Source organism: Cannabis sativa, chromosome 5 (assembly GCF_029168945.1).
Source record: "Cannabis sativa cultivar Pink pepper isolate KNU-18-1 chromosome 5, ASM2916894v1, whole genome shotgun sequence".
NCBI classification, from domain to species: Eukaryota; Viridiplantae; Streptophyta; class Magnoliopsida; order Rosales; family Cannabaceae; genus Cannabis; species Cannabis sativa.
The window spans coordinates 34,206,825-34,225,272 of NC_083605.1; the positions used below are offsets into that span (position 1 = coordinate 34,206,825).

Here is an 18,448-nt window from a genome sequence, read left to right on the forward strand (position 1 = left end):
TTCGCTGGCAAAATGTAATTTTCTTGTAGTGATATCCATTCTACTTTTCTTCATCTACTAAGATTATGCCTAAGAGAGAACCTTGTATTTACAGCTGGATTACTAGAGCATCATGACGAGGTAATTTTATCCCTCAGAGATCATTTTTGGTGAAAGTAATTAGAGCAGCTAGAAAATACTTTTCCTCAGGTAAAATGTAGTTGACTTCGTGTTGGTGAGCTCAGAGTCTCTTTATCCTTTCAATAGCTTTCCTTTCTTGATGTGTGATGTTTTCCTAGTGAATAGCTGGTTCTACACTCCCTAGAAACATGGGATTATGTTTCAACACTGTCGCTTTTCCTTTGAATGATGTGGGCTCCACCCATGCTTGCTGCCTCAGTTATCCTTGAGTTTTTTCTCAATGTAAGGCTTCTCAACTCGCCTATCATGACTCTTTTTCACATAATGTCAGAGGCCTCCTACCTTGATCTTTAATTGTATATGCCTGATCAGCTACCTGCAATCATTTTTATAGTGACCTACATCATTGTGAAAGGCACAGTGCTTCATTCGGTCGATCTCTTCTTTCGATTGGTGCAACCATTTTGTAAGGATTCCTCCATATTGGTTTGTCTTTATTTTTTTAATATAATTAAATAGGCAATGCGTCGAGTTCGACTTCAAGTTCTATTTCGATTCATGGACTCTTATCTCTCTATCCCCTTAATTTAATTGTACTCTGGTCTCAAATTAGAGCTCTTGTAGAATTTCTCTCCAGTACGGGGAGGCTGATTCCCTTCTGGTGGCGTCGAGATCCAACTCTCCCTACTCTTTGTCTATTTTTGCTTTCTTGTTCTCATAGATAGCGCCAATTGTTGATGCTGAAAATTCTTTACACTAAGATCATCCCAATTAAATATTACAACTCTACTTTATTACACAATTTCTCCTAAATTGGTGATGGTTCTTCTCTTTGGTCGGCGAACTAAGATTTGAGTGAAGTGCTTTTTTGGAGATGCAATTAGGGAGAGTTTTGACTAACTGTGTGGTGAAGAATTTGTGCTCCATTTGAATGTTGGGGTCTTCTAATTATAGGGAGGAGTTGGTACTGCGCTGTAATACCCTAGAATTATAAGATTGGATTAGCAAAATCCTAATTAGAGAATTATGTATTATTGAGTAATTATATTATTATATAATTTATTATATGTGAATTTATATGATTTATGATATTTTAAGACCCCGTTGGTGAGCCAGGGGCATTTTAGTAATTTTGACGCGGGAAGGGTAAAACAATAGAATTAATTTATTTACGTGCTTATGGAACTATATTATTATATAGAATGCCTGTGTTGTCTTTTTTAGGTGTGTTCTGACAGGTTGGCACGGTATAGTCACAACCAGGTATTTCGGTCCGAACCGGGTTTCGGGCCCGAAATGCAATTTGGGATTGAATTATTGGAATTTTAATTATTGATGTATAATCAGAAAATATATTTGAGTTTAAATAGGTGTCAAAGGACATTTTTGCCCTTGGTTTATGCATCGACTTTATTTGGCCCTTGGGGGCAATTTAGTCTTTTGACCTTTATGTGATAAATGATAAAATAAGTGAATATTTTAGAAAAGAAAAAGAATTTTCTAGTTTTGTCACAGCCCCAACCAACCCTCTCAAACCCTCTTTGATTTTCAAAGTTGAATTGGTGAAAATTGACTTGATTTGGTGCTTGGAATTTGTGAATTTTTGAGCTTAGAATGGAAGGAAGTTCTAGCTTTATTTGAGGTAGCTTTTAAAGATTTTAACCTTGTCTTCCTTGATGAATTTTATTGATGATAGAGCATGAAATTAGTTGATAATGATGTTGTGTTGCATGTTTAATGAATTGGTGTTGTTTTGATGAATTTGGGTGTGTAATTGCTAGTTATTGTTGTGCGTTAAATTGTTGGGTTTGGATGAGATGTTTTGTGTATTTTCTAGGTTGGTAATGGTGTTTTAATTAGTGATATGCTGCTGGAAAAATATATGAGATTGAAGGATTTAAAGCTCAAGTTTTAGAGCTTGAAGAGTTGTGAGTTTGAGCATGATATTGAGTTGATTGTGCAATCTAAAATTGAGAGTTTTATGTTGATGTGTTTAATGCATGAAATGGTGTTTTAGACTCTCTGTTTAATGATTGAAAACCTATGTGATGGTTCTAACTTTTGGTTTGGGTTTGGATGTGTTTTGGGCATAATTTTGTAGCTGAAAACTGAGTTTTCTGGGTTTTTAAACCCAGTGGTCGCGAATATCATAGGTCTGGTCGCGACCATGATAATGGTAGTTTATTAATTTTTTTGAGTTTTTGTTTTTGCCATAACTTTTGACTCGGGACTCCGTTTGGGACATTCTTTATACCGTTGGAAAGCTCGTTCCGAGCTCTATGTGATTATATGAATTTTAAATGCAATGTGAATACTTTATGAATGTGAAATCAGGGGTTAACCCTTATTGTGTAAAATCCCGATATTGTGACTAGGATTATCAACACCTTGTCAGCAGCACCCGGGGATTTGGAATCTCTACTATTGTGGGACATCAGGTAAGACAGTAGTTAGCATGTAGAGTTATGCGCGGTGGTTCTTATATAGGAAATGATATATGTGAGTAATCAGTAACAGGGATTGGGGTTATTACCCTAACATGAGGGGTTTAATTGCCTAGGGTTATTACCCTAGTGATATATGTTGTATGAATGCTATGCGATGATATATATATGAATATATATATGAATATGTAAGATTTAGGATCATGTGTTCAAGGCATAACCAGGTTGGACTTGGTAATTAGAATCGAGAAGAACCGTTTTAAGGCCTTATTGTAATTAGACGTGTGAGGACAACACGTAGGTCTACGCTACGTAGACATAAATAGGCATGTGAGCGTAACATGCAGGTCTGTGTCATACAGACATATGTGAATGGTATTACTGATTATATAGTGTGATAAATATGTTTATCATTATTTTATACTGTCTTTCTGGGCTTGGCTCACGGGTGCTCTACTGTGCAGGAAAGGGTAAAGCTATTTCTGATCAGCCAGGAGTGTAAGAGCTGGTCGAAGAATGTACATGTACGAGCCAAACTAGACCAAGCGGGTTTGGATCTACCAGTGATGCATTTTGAGACTCTGTTTTGCTGCTTAGGTCGGCTGAAGGAAAAAGACTTGTAATAGTATTTTGTAAATATTTTTGGGATCCCAACTTTTGTAACTTTTAAATTATAAAGTTTAAACTATTACAAATTATTTTCATTCCGTTTATTAATAATTTTTAATTTTCGCGCTAATTTTGTTAGTAATCCCATTTAGGGGATTATGGTTTCTTAAGTAAATTGGGTAGCGTGCCTAATTATTTAAGGCGTTACAATTTGGTATCAGAGCGCCAAGGTTTTTAAACTTCCTGTAGATCAGCCTGAACATGTACATTCATCGTCAGAGACAAGCTCTACTCATGGTGAAGTAAGTATTGAGAGTAAATACTTTACTGTTTATGTGATCGTCTGTTTACCGCTTTCCACTTTAGGCAGTATGCAAGCATCTAGAGTCTTTATGTATTATGTGATGCCATGCTTTAAAATACTATATGATTAAGTGTTTATTTATATGGGGTAAATAGATCAGTATAGGGTTTAAGGCAATAGGTGCATAGGTGTGGTATTGGTGCTTAACTCGCTGGGGTTGTTGATGATAGGGGTACTAGTAATGGACCCTCCGCAATCATCTAGACCACAGGGCGAGCAAGTAGAGCCTGAGGTTTCCCAAACCGATCCACCATCACTGCCTCCACCTCCGCAGAATTTGGGGGATAATGCGGGAGTTGGCAATGCTAATCCTCTTGCCGACTGGCAGCAAATGTTCCAAGAAATGCGAGGTATCATACTTCATCAGGAAGAAGAGTTGCATAGATTAAGGCAACGGGCTGCCCCTGTTGATCAAGTGTTACCACCAGAACCTGTGCCAGTGGTGGGTAACCAGGGTATGTAATGCCGCACCGAGATTCTGTATTTTACCGGTTTGTGAGGCTGCAACCTCTGACGTTTCTGGGAGGTACTGATATAATAAAGGCCGAGCAGTGGATGAGCACTATTACCCGTATCCTTGACAATATGGGGGTGACGGGAACTGAGAGAGTGAATTGTGCAGCCTTCATGTTACAAGATCATGCCCGCGTCTGGTGGGATATTGTGGGTCAAACCCGGGATGGCAGTGTAATGACCTGGGAGGAATTTAAAAATCTGTTTGAAGAAAAGTTTTACAACATTGCTATGAGAACTTCACATGTGGAAGACTTTGTGAAGCTTACTCAGGGGAAAATGTCAGCGACCGAGTACACTCTAGAGTTTGATCGGCTGTCAAAGTTTGCTGGTGATCTGGTACCCACAGATTTCACAAAGAAACAGAAATATGTGAGAGGACTGAATGCCACAATTAGTCAGGACTTGAAGATTACCACTTCACATGACACTTTGTACAAGAAAGTGGTAGAGCTAGCCTTGATTACTGAGGAGGTTGAGCAACATGTAGCAAAAGAGCATACCGCAAAGGATGTCGTCACGGCATCGAACCCGCTTGCTAGTGGTAATGTCAGTAATGGGACCGACAGTGGCAACCTTGATCACAAACGGAAGGCTAAGGCTTCCGGAGCATCAAGGGGTAATAGAAAGTTCCAGGGAAGCAGAGGTGGCCGTCAGGGCCGCGGGTCTTCATTCCGATCATATCTCGAGTGTCCCAAATGCAAGAAACACCATCCGAGTGAGTGTCGGGCGAAGACATGTTTTCAATGTGGCTTGGTGGGCCACTTTATTAGAGATTGTCCTCAGGCCAAGAAAGAGGAACCCAAGAAGAATGCTACTCAGAACCCGGGGCGACTTTTTACTATGACTCAGGCTGACGCTGATGCTAGTCCGTCAGTAGTGACAGGTCAGTTATAGAAAGTTTCCATAAGCCATGTGATATTTATGCTTTGGGGTTTGGTACCCTGTTACCCTCGGGAGACCTTATAGTATCCACTTGGTGGATTCGGTCTTTGTCCTTCTGGATTGACGGTTGTGAATTGACCGCCAATCTAATTGAATTGCAACTGTTTGGTTTTGACATAATCCTAGGAATGGATTTTCTGTCTAAGTATGGGGCAACGATCGAATGTAAGCGAAAGATGGTGGTGTTTGAGCCTGATAGTGCTAACCCAACGGTGTTTGTGGGTAAGGTTCAGGGGACACGCATACCAAGAATAACACTGTTAAAAGTTAAGGACCTGATGAGTAGAGGTTGTTTGGGATTCATAGTCACTACAGTGGATACCAGCCAACCTGTGACATCAGGACCTGAGAATATAAGATTAGTGTGCGAGTTCCTTGACATCTTTCCAGAAGATTTATCGGGATTGCCACCTACCCGGGATATTGAATTTGTAATTGAGTTGGTTCCGGGACCGAATCCAGTATCAAAAGCACCATATTGAATGGCTCCAGCGGAATTGAAGATACAATTATAAGAGTTACTGAATCTGGGATTCATTAGACCGAGCTACTCACCTTGGGGTGCTCCGATATTATTTATGAAGAAGAAAGACGGATCTCTACAGATGTGTATTGATCACCGGGAGTTGAACAAGCTTACTATCAAGAACAAGTATTCTTTACCTCGAATTGATGATATGTTTGATCAACTGAAGGGGAAGACGGTCTTCTCCAAGATCGATCTTCGCTCAAGCTATCATCAGTTGAGAATTCGAGAGGAAGATATCCTGTAAACTGCATTTCGTACTCGGTATGGACATTATGAATTCCTTGTGATGTCTTTTGGACTCACCAATTCCCCAGCAGCATTCATCGATCTTATGAATCGGGTGTTCAAGGATTACCTGGATAGATGTGTGATTGTGTTTATTGATGACATCTTGGTGTATTCTGAATCAGAAGAAGAGCATGAGTTTCATCTTAAAGCAATTTTGCAACGATTGCGGGATAATAAGCTCTATGCTAAATTCAAAAAGTGTGAATTCTGGATATCTCGTGTCTCTTTCTTAGGGCACATTGGTGGATCCGGCCAAAATTGAAGCTGTTCGGGATTGGCCAACACGAAAGTCAGCTACAGAAGTTAGAAGCTTTCTGGTGTTTTAATTAGTGATATGATGCTGGAAAAATATATGAGATTGAAGGATATAAAGCTCAAGTTTTAGAGCTTGAAGAGTTGTGAGTTTGAGCATGATTTTGAGTTGAGTGTGCAATCTGAAATTGAGAGTTTTATGTTGATGTTTAATGGATGAAATGGTGTTTTAGACTCTCTGTTTAATGATTGAAAATCTATGTGATGGTTCTAATTTTTGGTTTGGGTTTTGATGTGTTTTGGGCATAATTTTCGTAGCTCAAAACAGAGTTTTCTGGGTTTTTAAACCTAGTGGTCGCGACTATCATAGGTCTGGTCGCGACCATGATAATGGTAGTTTATTAATTTTTTTGAGTTTTTGTTTTTTCCATAACTTTTGACTCGGGACTCTGTTTGGGGCGCTCTTTATACTGTTGGAAAGCTCGTTTCGAGCTCTATGTGATTATCTAAATTTTAAATGCCATGTGAATATTTTATGAATGTTAAATCAGGGGTTAACCCTTATTGTGTAAAATCCCGGTATTGTGACTAGGATTACTGGCACCTGGTCAGGAGCACCCATGGATTTGGAATCTCTACTATTGCGGGACGTCAGGTAAGATAGTAGTTAGCACGTTGAGTTATGCGCGGTGGCGCTTATATTGGAAATGATATATGTGAGTAATCAATAACTGGGATTAGGGTTATTACCCTAACATGAGCAGTTTAATTGCCTAGGGTTATTACCCTAGTGATATATGTTGTATGAATGCTATGCCATGATATATGTATATGAATATGTAAGATTTAGGGTTATGTGTTCAAGGCATAACCAGATTGGACTCGGTAATTAGAACCGAGAGGAACCGTTCTAAGGCCTTATTGTAATTAGACGTGTGAGCGCAACACGTAGGTCTACGCTACGTAGACATAAATAGGCATGTGAGCGTAACATGCCGGTCTGTGTCATACAGACATATGTGAATGGCATTACTGATTATATAGTGTGATAACTATGTTTATCATTATTTTATACTGTCTTGTTGGGCTTGGCTCACGGGTGCTCTACTGTGCAGGAAAGGGTAAAGCTATTTCTGATCAGCCATGATTGTAGGAGCTGGATGAAGAATGTACATGTCCGAGCCAAACTAGACCAAGCGGGTTGGGATATCCAGTGATGCATTTTGAGACTCTGTTTTGCCGGCTAGGTCGGTCGAAGGAAAAGGACTTGTAATAGTATTTTGTAAATATTTTTGGTATCCCAACTTTTGTAACTTTTAAATTATAAAGTTTAAACTATTACAAGTTATTTTCATTTCGTTTATTAATAAATTTTAATTTTCGGGCTAATTTTGTTAGTAATCCCATTTAGGGGATTATGGTTTTCTTAAGTAAATTGGGTAGCGTGCATAATTTTTTAAAGGCGTTACATGCACAGTCTCTATTCACTCCTCAGATTGGTCCACATGGCTCTATTCTCCTATTCCGTCATGCACTTTCTTCTCTTTGTTCCATCAGCTCAAAGACTCCCTCAGCCCTCGCTATTATCTCTACCATTATTTTTAGTTATTTCAGTATGAGCTACTCACTCAATAATGATTCTTTAAGCCGATTCTTGGTGAAATACCTAACTGCATCCTTCAACTCACTTCACTCACTTGATACAATATGTTGAAGAACCTTTACTAGAATTTTTGGGGATGCTCTCCCTCTTTCGACTTAATATGGTAGAGGTCTTTATGTTTTAATCTACTTTTGGCATTTCTCTCATATTGTGTGGAAAAGTATAGTGCAAGCTCATTTAATGAGTTAATTGACCCTTCCTTCAACTGCTTGAATAATAGCAAAGTCGATCCTGCTAGGGTGGTGGAGAAGGTTTTGCATCTGATCGCAGTGTTATTTGTCTCAAATACCATCCTCTGTCCAAATTTAAGCACATGTTCTAATAGATTGCCTTCTCCATTGAACAATGTGAAGGTTATTTTTGTGAAGTCTTTAAGTTTTGACTCTTCAATGATCTATTTGGCAAATGGAGATCTCGCTACATTTCTCACGGCCACTCTGTTTGAATCATCTAGCTCCATGACTCTTTCTTCTCCAATTTTTGCCATGACTTCTCTCATAACATGCTCTCGCTTCTTTTTGTTTGTCGTTACATATTTGTCAAACGTGCTTCTGAGGTGCTTGTTTTGTTCCATCTGTGTTTTTTAGAAATTGACAAGGAAGCAAACCCTCCTTTCTTTACAATATTTGATCTTATCTCTTTAAGAAAATCTTTATTAATTGTTATCACCTCTGGTTCATTTTTTAATTCTTTCACAATGTTTTGAGAGGTTCTTAGTTGTTGCAATTGCTCCTAAAGTCTCTCTTCATTACTTACTAGATTTCCATTTCTCGTCTGTCTAGTGTCGTGCAGTGTCTATGTTTTGTTCATTTTTGTACACATATATACCATTTATTGCTTGAAAATTTTTTAACACTAAGTAACGCCTTGATGAATGTTGTTGAGTTTTATCTTGATCATGTTGATGCCTCTCCTCAGTGATACGTTGTTCTTACAACAATTTCTCTTCTGGGAGAGACGTCGTAGTTCCTCATTATACTTATCTAGTGAAATCGTTCTTCGGTTTATTTCTCGCATCTCTTTTGCTTGCAACAAAGTAGTGGTTGGATATATCAATGATCCAATTTGATGAGTCTCTTTCATTTGTAACCACACTTTTCTGCACATTATTCGACGCTTTTTTGGATCCTATCCTAGACTGTAGCCGACTCTTCAACTTTTTGTTCTTCTGATTCCCACAGACGATGCCAGTTGTTCATGTTGAAAATCAGCTCAGCAATAAATTTTTGATTGCACTTCAAATTCTTTACAATAGGATCATCTCAATCAAAAATTACAACTTTGCTATATTACACAATTTCTTCTAAATCAGTGGTGATTCTTCTCTTTGGTCAGCGAACTCAGATTTGAGTGAAGTCACTACAAGAAATGTCACTTTTGTCAGTACATTTTTGCGTTGGCAAAAATTTGGTATTGTGCTGGCAAAATTAAATCTACTTTTGATGTATTGGAAAATTAACGTTGGTAGTAGAACTTTTTTTGGCATAAAATAAAAAGTGCTCGCGAAAATAACTTTTTCCAGCACGTAAATGCCCTAGTAAAAGTTAGAATTTTGCCACTATAAATGTGCGCTGGTAAAACTTTTACCTTTTGTTCAGCGTAGTTTGTGAGATGTGTTGGTAAAAGTTACTTTTACCAGTACTGTAGCGAACTGCACTGGCAAAAGTGGCATTTCTTGTAGTGAGTGTATTCTTGGAGATGCAATTCGGCAATGTTTCGACTGGAATAGTGTGGTTAAGAATTCGTGCTTTGTTTGAATTTCGGAGTTCGTTCTGCCTAGTCTTTATTCTCTTCTCGAATTACTCCACATGGCTCTGTTGTCCTATTCCCTCGTACACTTTCTTCTCTGCTTTGCTTATTGAGCTCATTTCCTCAAGCTATTACGAACTCAGTTTCGCTCTTCAGCTTTTTCTTTCTTTTTTTAGTGAAATGGTACATTTCCCCTTTTGTGTGCCGCATTATTTTATCAGTTCTCACTTTTATTAGGATAGAATTATTTTAATACCCTTTAATTATTTTTATCCTTTAATTATATAATGCATCTTATAATTCTAACACAAATCATTAGAATCAACTATAAATTACTAAACATTTTTTTGTGTGTCATAAACTCATAATTATACACACTACTCACTTTGGACTTTAAACATCTTTATATTATCTAATTTATTATTAGTGATACATTCATTTAAAATAATACTACACCAAATAGTAATGTGTTTAGTGCTTTTGTAAAATGTGGATCTTATTATAATTAGATGTGGCTGAAAAATTCTACCATATCACTATGTGTATTGTATTGGTGCATATTTTATATTACATACCATTACTCATAATATAATTTACGAGCTTCCCAATTTAATTTTTTTTTTTTCTAATTAATTGATTACTTAGTTTAGTGGTGAGTCCAATTCACCAGTGACCAGAAAGTAATGAAAATGAAGCAAAAACAAGATAATGGAGGAGAAGTTATGTTGCACCTAACTTAACTGGGCCAATTGATCAAATTTGGTCACGTTATATTAGCAAAACAAACTGCCTTTCAAATAGCCTAATAATAAATAATAATAAAAAATGGGTAGCAAAATATTAATTACGTACCTAGCTCTCTTTTCTCACACCATAAAATTAGATCTTATTCTATTTTTGTGGATATCAATTAGCCAGGCGAACAAATATATATAGGGACTAGTTGTCCATGTATTCGTATATATACATATTAATAATATATTTTCCTGTATAAATAATTAAATATTATGCATGCATTTTTTATTTTCTTGGATCTTTGAGGACTTTGTTATGTACGTGATTAACTTTGTGGTCTTTAATCGTTTCGAGATATATATCAACAAACAATGAAAGCAAGAAGAAATCTTTGTGCCCCTCAAAGTTATCGCCGTTGAGATCGTCAAATTCACCTCTCTCTCTCCCTTTCTACTTATCTGAATTCATTTGTATATATAATAAGCTGACAAAGCTACCAAGCTTCATTATCCAACTACTCAAATTATTAATAACGCTTAATTATTATCTTATTATATCTAATTACAAATGGATGTTGGACGGTGGAGATTCCTTGCAGCTCTTCTTCCTCCGATAATTATTTTGTTTTTTTCTGCATTTTGTAGCTCTGAAAGAGGTACTACACTTATTTTATTTTGATTGTTAATTAGCTATACATATATATATATAATATATATATTTATCTCCTTTTTATATAATACAAAAACAAAAACAAAAAAGAATTTCAAAGAAGTTCTGATCTAATTATACTCATAAATGTTTTCATCTCATGCAACTCCACAAAATTAATTAAGAATGAGCAGAAATAATAAATTGATCAAAATTGTTTTTTTTTTTATTCAGGAGTGACTGTAGAAATTAAGTTCTCTATTTGGTTAACTTAATTGATATGTGTGGATTTTTCTTAATATTAATATAATTATATAAATAATACAAGTCAGACACGGCCAAGGTTTTCAAGAGTTGAATATGTAGTAGGGCATATATATGCTTATTTATTTATTTATTGGAGAATTACTTTATATATTATTTTTTTAATATTTTTTTTAAATTTACGTGCAGTTTGAGTGTCTAAACTAGTTAAAGCGTTAGTTGCAATAAGAGTTTTTATACGATTTTTTGTTGCGATTTAGGTTACAGCGCTAGTTGCAATGTGAGTTTCTATGTAGAATTCCGTAAAAATGTAAAAAAAAAAAAAACTATTTTGAAATGTAAAAATAAAAAAGCCCCTTATTTATTTTATTAAACAATATTAGATATAAAGATAATTACTGATGAAATATTGTTATGTATTATATAAATTAAGGACCCAACTATAGTTTCATGCACAATGCAACGGTAGCTCCAGCAGTATCATATTACGACTACATAATTGTGGGAGGTGGCACGGCGGGGTGTCCTTTGGCGGCGACTCTGTCACAGCATTACAATGTGTTGTTGCTTGAACGAGGTGGATCCCCTTATGGCAACTCCAACATCACCAACCTATCTGCCTTTGGCGCCGCCCTATCTGACCTCTCTCCCACCTCCCCCGCCCAACGCTTCATCTCCGAGGATGGCGTCATCAACTCACGCGCCCGTGTCTTGGGTGGCGGCAGCTGTCTCAATGCCGGCTTCTATACACGCGCCGCCCCTGATTATGTTAGGTACCTTATATAACATACATTTGTGATAATTTTTTTAAGTGTAGCTTAATGGTATTTTACAATTATATATTAACTTAATAGTTTAAAAGTTTTGAGTTCGAACCCATGACTTCCCCTTTTTCCCATTCCTCCCTCACCACTAAGCTAGTATTAGTGGTTTTACATTTATGATCATTAATTAAGAAAGTCAAATGCTTCTCTATAATTTTTGTTTATTTTTTGAAAAAGAAAATACACTTAAATCAAATATATATATATATAATTATATATCACCTCCACTTTATTTTTATTTTGAAAATATTTTTAATTTAATTATACTCATGTATTTTCAATATTAAGACAAAAATAATAACCTATAAATAAAAATAACTTCTAAATTATAATTAATTATACTCATTTTTTAAAACTTGTATTAAAAATTTATATCTTTAGATAACAATATAATTACTTGTTAATCTTTGTTAATCTTTTTTCATTTTTTTTTATAACCAGTATAATTACTTCTTAATCAAATATATGTGTAGAATCAAAAAACTTATTCCATATTTAAATAACATGTAATAATATATGTATAATATTATGTCTATATTATTGTCAAAAAAAATATTATGTCTATATTATATCTACTCAACTATAGGAAGAAAAAATCAATGTGTCAAACAACAATACATACATATCAAATATTAATTTCTTTTATATATTATTTTTATTAAATATTAAGAATTTCTTATTGATATTAGATATTAATTAAGAATTTATTATTGTTAATGTTTTACAATTGATGTTTTGATTTTATTTTACTAATATACCTCTAATTACTTATAACATCTCAATTAAAATATAAGTAATTTAGTTCTAAGAGTATTTTTAAATAGAAGTTTTATTGTTTATGAAATTGTATTAAATAAAAAAAAAGTATGAAAACAAGATGAAGAAAATTATTAAAAAGGAGTAAAGTTTAAAGTTGCTTTTTTATAATTATTTTTTTAGGTAATAATGTTGGGATCATATATTACTTTTCAGTGTATAATACCTCTAGTGTAATTAGTGGAATCTAATTTATTTTGGGTCATTGTTAGCAAGTTAGGACTTAATTACTTATATTTATCCTTTTTTTTTTTTCTTCTCAATTATGATTATATGTTGGTATACATTACACGATAGTGTTAGAAATGTATAAAACACCACAAAACACAAAATATAATTTAATTAAATAATATAAAAGGCATACTTTTTTCTGATTTTTTTTTTTGAAAATATATAAGACATACTTGAATATTTATCTACTAGGATAATTAAAAGATAATGAAGGTTGATAGCGCAAAACTAACCTACTATTTAAGTCTTTTTTCTTAGATTTTTAAATCTAAATCTGAAGCAAATCATCATTAGATCAACAAAAATATATAATTTTGATGTGAGTATATATTTATAGAGTTAGATAGATGACCTAGTAATAAAATCTAATTAGATTGAACCCCTTTTGATCAGTTAACTATTCAACTAAACTTTATACAAATACTAAATCACTAACTATATCGACGTCCGAAAAAATTATTCGTCATATATTTTAATAAAATAATTAAAAAGTTAATATAAACTCAAAATAATAGTTGTACAAATACAAATTACAAAATCATTGCTTCCCATTTCAAAAAAAAAAAAGAAATTTTTTTCAAGGTGCTCATAATTACTATTTGACATTAAATATATTTTTCAATAAAAATATGATCCAACATCAGAGTTATACTTATATAAGCTTTAAAATATTAATATAATTTTTATATATATATATATTTATTGGTGTATTTTATTTGAAAAATACTATAATGGTACTCGTGGAGTTGGACACCAAAATAATATATATGTTTGAAATCTAATTAAACAATGTAACAATAATCTCTAATTGTACAATTAATGAGTCCATTATAGGCTAGATGACTTTTTATTTTTATACGGAGTTTGTATGAAAATAAATTTGTGTACGTACAGTGATTTGTATTCAGCTATATTAGTTTATCGAATCAGAAAATAGTAATCTATAGTAAAACTTCAATATTATATAAAGGAAATGAATAAGCACATATGTGTGGTTTTTGTGAAACATGGTGAGAATAGGGCAGCAGGATGGGATGGGCGGCTGGTGAACGAGTCGTACCGGTGGGTGGAGAGGGTGGTGGCGTTCAAGCCGCCAATGGGACGGTGGCAGAGGGCGGTGAGGAACGGTCTATTGGAGGTAGGGGTTGGGCCCTACAATGGGTTCACTTTTGACCATATAACTGGCACAAAGGTTGGAGGCACTATCTTTGACAGGGAGGGTCATAGGCACACTGCTGCTAACTTACTTCAATATGCCAACCCCACAGGCCTCACTGTCCTCTTGCATGCTCCTGTTCATAAGATCCTCTTTAGAATTAGAGGTATTCATCTCAATTTACTTACTAAGTTTGTATATAATTTATGAGTGGACAAGATTACTGTATAATAATTGAATGAGAACCTGACACGAAAAAAGGACTGAATGAGAATATTCATTATATTTTAACATGGTGACATTTGGTTGAGAGGAATGAAAATATAAGAATAAGAATGAGAATGAGAATAGTAAGAATAGAATAGAATAAAATTAAAAATGCACAAAAAAAAATTATTAAATTTTTTCTCATCATACATTTGAATGGTTTCTTCTTTCGATTTTAAAATGGATTAGTCATTCAACCAAAATAGTGGAAAGACCATTCAATTGGAATGTTATATTCCAATACTTTAATATACAACTAAATAAATGAATGAAATGAAAATTATTTATTCTATTTTATTATCTCTAACGTATATTAGGAGCATCATATACTAATATAGGAGGATTTGGTATTTAATATCTCAAGAAGTGTCCTTTTTGCAAAAGAAATTCTTAAATAAATAAGTCTCCACTAGTTTTTCCGAAACTAAAAATAAATTTTAAAAATTTTCAATTCAACAAAATTTTAAATATCAAATTTAATCCATTTTTTAAAAATATTTTTCTCATTTTATTTTTTGTGAAAAACTTATATTATTCAAAATTAAAACTTATGCTATGATATGTGGTCTGCATAAGAATTTATTAATCTTATTTAATTGGAATTATTTAACAAATACACAAAAACAACAAAAATTACAAAAATAAGATTGTACGAAATTTTAAATATTTTTACGATTTTTATGATTTTATTTACAGAAAAATACGGTATTTTTATGTTGTACTCTTGTTACTTTGTTGTTAATTTTTTTTTATTTGTATATTATTTTTGGTTGTTGTTATTGTTTGGATGTTATTTTCCTGTTACTTTTATGTAATTTTTTTATTGTTTTCGTGTTGTTTTTATAAAAAAAACCATAATAATATATAAAAAAAAAACTTTGAATGTAAAAATGTATTTTCTTTTTACAAAAAATTATACTTCATTGAATTATCCTTATTTAATTTGGGGTACTAGCTTAATCAATTCATTAATTTTTTTTTGGTTATAAACCATTAAAAGGGAGAGCAAGGCCCATGGCCCACGGAGTGATCTTTAGAGACTCAGAAGGGAACCGACACAAAGCTTACCTAAGAAATGGGCCCAATAACGAGGTTATCATATCCTCTGGGGCACTTGGAAGCCCACAACTTCTAATGCTCAGTGGAGTGGGCCCAGCACAGCATCTTCGGGCCCATAACATCACCCTGGTGTTGGATCAGCCCATGATTGGCCAAGGAATGTCAGACAATCCCATGAATGCAATCTTTGTCCCATCTCCTTCCCCTGTAGAGGTTTCACTCATTGAAGTAGTTGGCATCACCAGCTTTGGTAGCTACATTGAAGCCGCCGGTGGTGAGAACTTCGCTGGTGGTACCGGAAGAGATTATGGGATGTTTTCTCCTAAGGTATCACAAATTTATACCAAGATAAAATAAATAAACAATAACTTTTTATATGATTTACATTAAAAGTACATTTTTGTTAGAACATATGAGGTATACATATTTCCATAATAGTACTATTTTTGAAACATATAATCCTTTGAAGAAATTGTAAAAAAAATGTTCAAACAACATAGAAAATAGTCATTTTGAAAAATACCTAATTTTTTTTGGATAAGTTGAAGAATACCTCTTTTATGTATTTATTAATCAAAAATACCCTTATATTATATTTCATTAAAAAGTATTTACTTTTATGAGTAAGTTGCCCAACATACCCTCACGATCCACTTAAGTCTAGCACATAATTTAAAGGGGTATAATGGAAACATCATCAATAAAAGTGAGTACATTATAAAGAATATAGAAATAAAGATAAAAATTAAAATTAATAAAGTAAAATAGGTATACAATGTAATTTCTTCAATTATTTTTATTGAATTAGGTCCATTCAACAATCCAAATATACCGTTGACCAGTAAACCATAAAATTACGTAAAAATGGTATAAATCTAATAGCGAAAATAAGTGGCATTGTTAAAACAAGTGATATTTTGTTTGATATTTGCAGATAGGGCAACTTTCTACTGTGCCACCAAAACAAAGAACCCCAGAAGCCTTAGCCAAAGCTATACAGCTAATGGATAGTCTTGTGGATGCAGCCTTTATGGGAGGCTTCATTCTTGAAAAAATCATGGGCCCAGTATCGACCGGGCACTTGGAGCTCCGAACCCGAAACCCGAATGATAACCCGAGTGTGACATTTAACTATTTTAAAGAGCCCTTAGACTTACAAAGATGTGTACAAGGCATTCAAATCATAGAAAAGATAATAGACTCAAAATCATTTTCTAGTTTCAGATACGATTACATGTCAGTGCCTACATTGCTGAACATGACAGCCAGTTCACCTATAAATTTGTTGCCTAAACATGTCAACTCATCAACTTCTTTGGAGCAGTTTTGTAAGGACACAGTGATGACCATATGGCATTACCATGGAGGTTGCCAAGTTGGTAGGGTTGTTGATACAGATTATAAGGTTCTTGGAGTTGATGCCCTAAGAGTTATTGATGGTTCTACTTTTAATTACTCTCCTGGAACCAATCCTCAGGCCACTGTTATGATGCTTGGAAGGTAAATAGACACATTTTATTTTATTTTATTTAAGAAAAAATATGATGAAAAATATATTTTTCCAATTAATTCGTATTAATAATGTTTTTATATTGTAGGTACATGGGAATGAAGATATTAAGTGAGAGACTTGCTATGGAGGAGTCAAAGTGATCATTCAATATGTTTTCTATTTGATGTTAAGCTTCAAGATTACAGTACTTATATATTTAACTTGAATGGTTCCAACAAAAAAATTGGTACCTTTTACATAACAAAATATGTTTAGTTTTACCATCTAATGAATCCATTATATATGATAGCTAGTATATTTGCTACTACCAAATATATTTGATGAGAATATTAATACTTTTTGTACTGATTACATTACAAAATGGAACAAGTCAAAGTATTTGAATTTCACATTATGGTGCATTGATTAATAACCTCTAGTCTATAATTAAGTCAAGATAAGACTAGAAAAATCTTATTAATTGATACAAGTATTTTGCCAAGTGTTTAAACTCTAGAATTTACCTGAGCATTCAAAGAATGAGATTCTAACCTATTGAATGAATGAATTTTCTCATATTCATAGTGCTAGAGTTCTAGTATGTACACATTACTTATTGATGGGGTAAATACAGATAATATATTGACTTTGGACTCATTGGATTTTCTGTTTAACTTAAATTTTCTCATGTTTTTTTGCTTCTTTTCCTTGGATTACTCATTGGATTCATCTTTTATTTTCCCATGTGGCTCATTGCTTATGCTTGTGTTTTCAATATTTTCTTTGGCGTTGCTAGAGCTAGGTTTATTTCTCGAGCCATCTTTTAATAGCTTAAGTTCGGATAAAGCCTCTTTATTTTAGACGTATATAAGTGTCCGGTCGTTGAATTCACTTATTGATCTTACTGGGCATACTTGTGTATCATCCTAAAGCTCACTTCTTGGTGTTATTCCCGCTTGTAGGGTAGTTAGGTGAGTGCTATTATTCAAATATTTAACCTTGGCTGTCGTGGTGTTGAAACAACTCAAGAAGGCCTTCAAGGATTCATCAGGTTGTTATTTTATAAATTGGTTAAAGATGATGCCTCAGGTCTTCTATTTTTAGCGGCATAAAAGTCCTAAGACAACAGTTTCCAAGAGGTAATAGAATATTCGATGAACTTGTCAAACCAGCTGCTCGCAGCTCCGATGACGAATGTTGGGAATAGAATGCATTGCAAGTTATTTCCCACTTTGCTAGCTCGTATTATTATGTTGAAATTTTTTATATGAGGCATTATGTCAATTGTCCCATCATAAGGAATCACATGTGGATTTTTAAATCTTTTTGAAAATTGTAAATTCAAAATTTTAGGATGGAAAGGCTCAGGGTTGTCATTAGAATGATACTCTGGGAGCTTCTCGTATTCCCTATCTCGGTATTTTCTAAACCAGTCCTCCAACTGAATGACCCTTCGTTGAATAGAGTTATCAATTGGTTG

At 33.9% G+C, this 18,448-nt stretch overlaps 1 protein-coding gene across 1 annotated transcript; it reads left to right on the forward strand.

Moving 5' to 3' along the window:
* The first annotated feature begins 10,436 nt into the window (after nt 1-10,436).
* Nucleotides 10,437-17,378, forward strand: LOC115717125 (protein HOTHEAD). Its single transcript, XM_030646070.2, has 6 exons — nt 10,437-10,866; nt 11,557-11,896; nt 14,015-14,316; nt 15,418-15,803; nt 16,411-16,976; nt 17,075-17,378. The coding sequence occupies exons 1-6, from the start codon at nt 10,779-10,781 to the stop codon at nt 17,127-17,129; spliced, it is 1,737 nt and encodes a 578-aa protein (XP_030501930.2). The 5' UTR covers nt 10,437-10,778; the 3' UTR covers nt 17,130-17,378.
* The last annotated feature ends 1,070 nt before the right edge of the window (nt 17,379-18,448 follow it).

Excerpts from the sequence above, each read along its gene's own strand:
- LOC115717125 (XM_030646070.2), top strand. The coding sequence starts at position 10,779 with ATGGATGTTGGACGGTGGAGATTCCTTGCAGCTCTTCTTCCTCCGATA. Across the intron at positions 10,867-11,556 it reads ATTTTGTAGCTCTGAAAGAG|GACCCAACTATAGTTTCATG; the intron begins GTACTACACTTA and ends ATATAAATTAAG. Across the intron at positions 15,804-16,410 it reads ATGGGATGTTTTCTCCTAAG|ATAGGGCAACTTTCTACTGT; the intron begins GTATCACAAATT and ends TGATATTTGCAG.